The 7,408-nt window shown below is 58.9% G+C and overlaps 1 protein-coding gene across 1 annotated transcript in view; it reads left to right on the top strand.

Annotated features, from left to right (window-relative positions):
- Positions 1-7,197, top strand: part of PA2G4 (proliferation-associated 2G4) — an 11,128-nt gene extending 3,931 nt beyond the window's left edge. Inside the window, exons 2-13 of the mRNA XM_026051702.1 lie at positions 69-284; positions 869-974; positions 1,179-1,248; positions 1,883-1,975; positions 2,794-2,857; positions 3,820-3,898; positions 4,537-4,615; positions 4,900-5,033; positions 5,585-5,679; positions 6,130-6,257; positions 6,544-6,597; positions 6,819-7,197. Coding sequence (XP_025907487.1) covers positions 69-284; positions 869-974; positions 1,179-1,248; positions 1,883-1,975; positions 2,794-2,857; positions 3,820-3,898; positions 4,537-4,615; positions 4,900-5,033; positions 5,585-5,679; positions 6,130-6,257; positions 6,544-6,597; positions 6,819-6,884 — 1,184 coding nt within the window. The 3' untranslated portion in view covers positions 6,885-7,197. The remainder of the gene's footprint in view (positions 1-68; positions 285-868; positions 975-1,178; positions 1,249-1,882; positions 1,976-2,793; positions 2,858-3,819; positions 3,899-4,536; positions 4,616-4,899; positions 5,034-5,584; positions 5,680-6,129; positions 6,258-6,543; positions 6,598-6,818) is intronic.
- The last annotated feature ends 211 nt before the right edge of the window (positions 7,198-7,408 follow it).

The following is a 7,408-nucleotide window of genomic DNA, read 5'->3' as shown; positions in this document are numbered from 1 at the left end:
TTTGGGGTGGTTTTGGGGTGGCTTTGGGGTGTTTGAGGTGGTTTTGGGGTGGTTTTGGGGTGTTTGAGGTGGTTTTTGGGGTGCTCGGGGTGGTTTTGGGGTGCGTGGGGTGGTTTTTGGGGGGTTCTCGTTGACGCCCTCGCGCTCCGTTGCAGGGGTCCTGCGTGCGGTGGTGGACGCGGCCGCCTGCGGCGCGTCGGTGCTCTGCCTGTGCGAGAAGGGCGATGCCATGATCATGGAGGAGACCGGCAAGATTTTCAAGAAGGAGAAAGAAATGAAGAAAGGTGAGAAACGTCCTCGGCGCGGCGGTTGTCCCTCGTGGCCACGAGGGCGTGAAAAAGCACAATTTTGTGCCCAACATCTGAAGGAATCCTTTAAGAATCCTTTACGAAATCCTTTACCGTCAAAACTACCTCCTGAGGGGGCAGTTTTGACCCAAATCGTCCCGTTTTCCCCGTTCATAAGCGCCCCGGATCAGCCTGAGCTTCCCGGGTTGCTTTTCCAGGGAGTTCGGGTTGACGTGGGGCTCTGGCCAACAGCGTCCCTGCGTCAGGAAGACGTGCTGTTCGCCTGTAGTTCGCCTGTAGTTGCCACGGGAATCGCGTGACACTCGGACGTGTCACCGCGCGTGCTCATTTTGTGCTCTGGAGACTTGAGGTCCCTTTTGATGTCTCACTTGCTCGGGGGTGGCTCTTTGATGATAATTCCTTGCCTGGGCAAAAGCAGGTGAGGGCAGGAGCCGGATTCCTTGTGAATTTTTTGGCTAGAAACTTAGGAAATGGGACCCTTCGTTTAAAAAGCTGAACTGTAGGTGACAAATCCGCAGCGACGGCTGGGATTCACGGGATCTCTCTTCTTCCTTTCATAGGTATTGCCTTCCCGACGAGTATATCGGTAAATAACTGTGTCTGTCACTTCTCCCCCTTGAAGAGCGACCAAGATTACATCCTCAAAGACGGAGACTTGGTCAAAATGTGAGCACCTTGGGTACATTTCACGCGAGTTTTGCCGTCCGCGTCGTGGCTTCGCTCGTTAGAACTGCTTAGTGTGCTAAATACTTAGGCCGGGCTCATTAGCGAAGCCTCGAAGCGTCCCTGACTCCTCTGATGCTCCTGGAAGTCACGCAGGTTTTCCAGGTTGGGAGGCCCCACCTGTAATTAACTCCCTTTGTGTTGCAGCGACTTGGGAGTCCACGTGGACGGCTTCATAGCGAACGTAGCCCACAGTTTTGTCATCGACGCCACAAAGGTGGGTCCCGCGGAGTGGAGGCTGCTGCAAACAGCCTCMGGGTGGTAAAAACGTGGCAAAAAGCTGACGAAGCGGCCCGTTTCTCCGAGGCGGGCGCGCTGTCCGAGCAGCGGCACCGCGCGTTGGAAGGAGCGAGCGCGGCGCGTCACGCGCCCTGCAAGGGTGACGTGGGGGGACTGGGCAGACTGGTTTTGCTGCCCGCTCCGAGCTCCCGATCCGAGCGCCGCTCCGGGAGCCGCTTCCCTGTCCCGCCTCCGGCCGGGTTTGTTCCCTCGCCCCGAATCCCGGCTCTGCCGCCTGTTTTTCCGCCCGGACGCGCCCGCTCCAGCCGTGTGAGTGGCGTCGTTCACCCCCGGCGCTGCGGTTAGCGCGCCAGTCGAGTCACCCGGTAAATGACACTAAGCTCTGCTCTTGAGACCGACTTAAAACATGTAAATTTGGCGTCTGGCTTGGGAGGAGGCTCTCAGCTTTGCTCTTGGCAGTGGTTGTGCTCCTAAGGCTGTGTCCGCCGGGATGAAAACGGGGGAAAACAATCTGTTTATTGAAATCTCTCCAGTCYGTGTTTCTGGCTGCACAAGAGAGTAGGAATGTCTGTGTGGAGTCTCCAAGACCCCGTTTTCATCTGTTCTTGCAGGAAAAGCCGGTGTCAGGCCGCAAAGCCGATGTCATCAAGGCCGCTCACCTCTGTGGCGAGGCCGCCCTGCGCTTGGTGAAGCCTGGGAACCAGGTGAGTGGGTGACGGTGACAGCCGTGCGTGTCCAGGGGCTGGTCCGCGGGCTCCAGCCCCGGCGCCGCCTTTGCCACGGGGTCACTTGGCGTGCGGAAACGGAARCCGGTGCCCTCTCGTCCAGCCGTGCGGGAACGTGGGGGCCGCTGCGCCGCGTGGCTTTTGTCACCGGCCCCGGCTGAGCCCTTGGGGGACGCYGCCCGCGGAGCGACGCCTCGGTGCTCCCGCGTGCTGGGATCCTCCGCAAGCTGCCGCTGAGCCCGGAACGTCGGGAAGCATCCCGACGCTATCCCGGGATTCCCATCCCGCGCGGGAAGGAGCGCGTGGGCTTTGCCAGCGCAGTGGTGCCTGGCAGAAAACTCCATGCATCCCTCCGGCTTCCCCCTTGGCCACCCACCAAAACCGGGATCTGCTCCGGAACGGCAGGGTGTAACGGGGCCGGGTGTCCGTTTGAGCGCTCCGGAGGACGAACCCGCAGAAGGTGCCGGCGGGCCCTGCGTGAGACCTGCCAGCAAGAGAAGGAGCAGAAGCCGAGCTCGGCTCCGAGCCCCGCGTTCCGGGATCGAGATGGCAAAGACGCTGCCGAAAACRGGCGCTCTCCCGCTTGCGTCCCTCCCTCCCGATCCCCGGCTGTGGCCTTCCCTTTTGTCACCGTTCCTGTCCCTTTTCTGGAGGTGTTGAGTTTTCTAACTGAGAGTTACTCTTTTTAAAACAGTCTTTTTTTTTTTTCCCTCGGAACGAAGTCGAGATAAAAAGCGGCCGTGCTTCTGGCTTGAATTTGGGGTCCGTAATGTATTTTGCTGTGTTCTTCATTGCAGAACACGCAAGTGACAGACGCCTGGAACAAAATCGCCCACTCGTTTCACTGCACGCCCATCGAAGGTGAGGCCTCAGAGCAGCTGCTGCTCCAGCTCCCCGCTAAATCCCAGCCTGCCCTGCCCGAATTTGGGGATGTTTAATGGTKRAGCTGACTCGCATCTTCCTGGTAACACCAATAGCAGGAGAGGAAGGCACCGGGATGACCTTCCTAGAAATGAGACCCCTGGATTTTTGATGGAAAGGCYACGAGAGATTTTGAGCTCGATTGACGCAGGTTTTGTCAGAGCTGGCGACACTTGTCAGGTGCTTCTTTCATCCACAATCGAACCAGTCCATTACAGGTTATCAGTCCATTTAAGCAGTCCGTTACCGGTACTGCGTGTGCCAGGGCTTGGACTGGATCATCCCTAAAGGTCCCTTCCAGCCTTAAGGATGCTGCCTGGGGGTTCCTTTTCCCAGGCTTGAATTTCAAGGTGAGGACRGAAGGACGAGGGACTGAAGTTCTCCCAGCTTTCCCTTGGCCACCGCATGGAATGCAGCCCAGGAGCTCTGCGTTTCCATTAACTTGGCATTGGGCGTCCCCAGGGACACCCAGGAATGGGGGGCTTGGACCCCAGCAATCAGTGACGCCCCCGAGCGTAGGAGCTGGGGGAAAAGGGACGTTAATGCAGAGCCTTGCAGATAGAGGGTGCTGGGCTCGCACTGGTGGGCTCCCCTCCAGTCTGTCCTAGCCTACCCTCGAGCTCTGCTGAGCAAGGTCGGGATTAAAAGGGCTCTGCTGCTGCCTGCAGCTCTGCTTCAAGCTCCCTCCTCCTTGTGGGAGATGAAGCAGTTGCTGAAGCCGGAGCGGGWTCTGGGGGTTCAGTGTGATCCCCAATGCTCTTGCAAGGCCGGCCGAAGGAAGCGCTGCCCCCGGAGCGCTTGGCTTTGCCGTCCCCGCCGCGGGGCCGAGCTCCCGGCAGCGCGAGTCGCCGCGGGGCTGGTGCGCGGCCCCGAGGGGCTGACCGGTTCTCTTGTCGCCGCAGGGATGCTCTCGCACCAGCTGAAGCAGCATGTGATCGACGGAGAGAAAACCATCATCCAGAACCCTACAGACCAGCAAAAGTGAGCACGGCGCCGGGGCTGCTGTTGTCAGTGTGGTGGAATTTACCRTGGGCCAAAGCTGCTGCCTTCGTGACTTCCTCTTGAGGTTGGATCTGGCAGATCCAGGTCCATCCACGAGGCAGATCCGTAGCCCTCAATTTTCCCTCCTGTTTCGTGGACGTGGGTTTGGGTTCGGCGCTTGTTCTGAGCAAGGCTGCAAGTCCCGGCACCCAAACGCCGCGCTGGCGCCTGTGCTCTTGGCTTCTGTGCTGTTCCTCGGAGGAGTCTCCGTCGCTGAATTACAGCGCGTGGCCTTGCAGGCTGCGAGCAAAATGACCCAGTGGTGCTGGTTGTAGCAGCGAATTCCCCGGGATTCACTCAGGATGTCCCCCGGGAGCTGCCGGGACCCCCTTGCATGGGTGGAGATCACTGTGAGCAGCACCTCAGGGTGATGTTGAGCTGTTGAGCTGGAAGGGTCGGTCTGTTCCAGCAGCTCCTGTCCCTCTGAGGCCATAGTGACACTGTCCTGTGTTGCACCGGGGGCAGCAGGACCCTTGGTCTGCCTAGGACAGGGCCCTAAGTCTTAGGAAACGGTGCTAAATGTGCCAGGGGCCTTTGCAGGTCTTTCCACTTGACTCGCTGGATTTTTTCCCCTCCAGGAAGGACCACGAAAAAGCAGAATTTGAGGTCCACGAAGTTTACGCCGTCGATGTCCTCGTCAGCACTGGAGAGGGGAAGGTGAGCGCCGCGCTGCTCGGCTGCCCTTGCCCGGCGAGCGGCTCCTTTCCCACCAGCCATGAGCACAGCGCGGTGCCCGCGGCGGGTACCGGTGCCCGCTGTTGTCCGGGTCTTGCTGCATCTCCCCGGGTGTAGCTTTTTCCCCCCGAAAAGCCAGGCTTGGCGGTGTCTGTCGGAGCACAGGGTGCTGTGCAGAGGTGTCGCCCGCCGGGACGTTCACAGTCGGCTCGTGTGGCCGGGCCGTGCTGCTTGTCCCCTATCCCAGCTTTATTTGCGTGTTTTAGGCAAAGGATGCCGGGCAGAGAACTACCATTTACAAAAGGGACCCCTCCAAACAGTACGGCTTGAAGATGAAAACCTCCCGTGCCTTTTTCAGCGAGGTGGAGAGGCGCTTTGACACGATGCCGTTTACACTCAGGTACGGGCTCTGCCTCGTCCTCCCCCGGGGTCAGGCCTGGCCGCTTTGCTGACACCCCACGGAGGCAGCAAAACCCACGGAGCTGTTCCGTCCCGGCGCTGCGGGCGGCCTGCCCTGCTCTCCCTTGGGATTTGCTGCCCTTGGACCTTGGAATGGGTGGGGAGAGCTGGGCACGGGCTCAGGCAGGAATCCCGGCGAGTCTCCTCGGGAGGAGCCTGGTGGTGCTCGGGGTGAAAGGGAGGAGGAAGGAAAGCAGCGTCAGCGCTCAGCAGACAGAGGGAGGCAGTTTTTGCGTCCCGTGCACTCGCAATAAAGCAGCAACGCTCCGTTGACAGGCCTTTTTTTGCCTTGAACTCCCTTTTCTTGCCTTTTTCCACTCTCTGAAGGTGGAAATGGAGCTTTAATGTTTATGGCTTTGGCCATCTGCTTTGTCCCACAAAATAATAGAGCCGGGCAAACGAAATCTGTCCTCATGGCAGAGGCMGCTTAGAGCCGTGCAGGTGGCCGCTAGGCTGGGCTCTGAGCTCGGCTTTGCCTCCTTCTCCCCGCAGGGCGTTTGAGGATGAGAAGAAGGCCAGGATGGGGGTGGTGGAATGCGCCAAGCACGAGCTGCTGCAGCCCTTCAACGTGCTCTACGAGAAGGAAGGTGAGCGCCGGCGGCGCGGCACGGGCACCGTYGCTCCTGCGCTTCCCACGCCGTGACTCCCGGGGAATAAACGTCCAGTCGGCTTTGCTTCGAGGGTGCTGGGATTCATCCCGCAAGGAGCGGGAGTCATCCTCTGAAACCCGCTGGCCTCGGATCCCTTTGGATCCCTCTGGGAATCGCTGCAGGGTCGGGATGAGAGCGTCCGTGGGGTGAAGTGCTCCAGGCCGCTTCCAGAGYGGCGTTGGAAGCAGCTTAGGGAATCGCCGCATCCGTACCCGGGAGGACGTGTTAAAAGTTTCCGCGGGATGATTTTTAGCGGGAGTTTTTCTGAAAATGGCCCAGGAATCGAAACAACTTCCGTTTGGGAGCCTCTGTCCGAGCGCCTGGCGGGCGGGATGCGTCGGGATGGGGCTGGAGGCCTCGCTCGTGACACCGGGCTCTGCTTTGCAGGAGAGTTTGTTGCACAGTTCAAATTCACAGTGCTTTTAATGCCCAACGGTCCCATGAGGATAACCAGCGGCCCCTTCGAACCAGAGCTCTACAAGTCGGAGTTCGAGGTGCAGGATGGAGAGCTGAAGGTTGGTTTCTTTTAAAAAAAACACCATTTAAATAACAGTAAGTTGAATTATTTTAATTGTGAGCAGGAATGGGCTTTATAGCAGGCTGGGCCCTCCTTTTCTGCMTCAAACACAAGCTCTGGGTGCTCGGAAAGGACGCAGGGCTTCATAAACCTCGGCAGGGCGCGAGGCCGCGGCGTCGGCCGTCGCGGCGCGCGGGGACTGCTCCGCTTTAAAGGCACTTCCAATGATTACATGGCAAAACGAGGGCATTTCCTGACTTGTGGCGCTTCCTTCCTGCCTCTAGGCGCTTCTACAAAGTTCCGCGAGCCGGAAGACCCAGAAAAAGAAGAAAAAGAAGGTAATTTGGGCGTGTTTTTGTGAGGGTTAAGGGCACCTTGTATCTGGCAGTCGGCAGATGCTGCGCGGTGACGTTTTGGGCTGTCCCCTCCTCGGTGCAGAAGGGGCCTCTTTGGCGGAGGTTTCTGGGGGGCTCAGCCCCACCTGCGGCCGTGCGTGCCCCTCGGCCGCGTTTTGGGGCCATTCCCCACCGGAACGGTCAACGTGGCTCTGTCTCCACAGGCCTCTAAGAACGCAGAGAACGCCACCACGGGAGAAACGGCGGAGGAGAACGAAGCTGGCGACTGAGCAGCCCCAGCTCCCTCCATGTAGCACCCAGTTCACACACACTCGCCCCTTTTTTTATTTTGTTCTTCCCCGCCCAAAAAAAAAAAAAAAAAGGAAAAAATCCCAAATAATTGAGCGCTCTTTGGCGCTTGCGACCACACAGCAGTCAGTCCGGACCTCCCGCTGCCTACACCCGGCTCCTCTGGACTTTGCCATCGAGGGAGAAGTCCCGCAGCCGCTTGAAGGAAGAGCAGAGAAGCGCCGCTAGCCCCCGTCCCCCCTTCCTAACCTTTCGTGCTGCTCGTTCTCGCTCAAGAGGTGAAAACCAAGGAGAGAGGGGGCGTAGAGAGCTGCCTGCCTTCCTCTGCCTTCCTCCTTTCCCTCCTCTTTTTTTGGTTTTTTTTTTAAATTTCTCCCTTTACAGATTTTTTGGAAGGAAACCAAGCAAAAAAAGCCGATTTAAGCCCGAGCGAGCGCCCCGTGCTCGGCTCTGTGGGAAGGAGGGACGGCGCGAGGTGCCGCCGTCCTCGCTGGGGCTGCTCGTG

This window comes from Nothoprocta perdicaria, unplaced genomic scaffold (assembly GCF_003342845.1).
Source record: "Nothoprocta perdicaria isolate Ctin4 unplaced genomic scaffold, notPer1 scaffold_790, whole genome shotgun sequence".
NCBI lineage: Eukaryota > Metazoa > Chordata > Aves > Tinamiformes > Tinamidae > Nothoprocta > Nothoprocta perdicaria.
The sequence above is the reverse complement of the archived record's forward strand: the minus strand, read 5'-3'. Positions and strand labels throughout refer to the sequence as shown.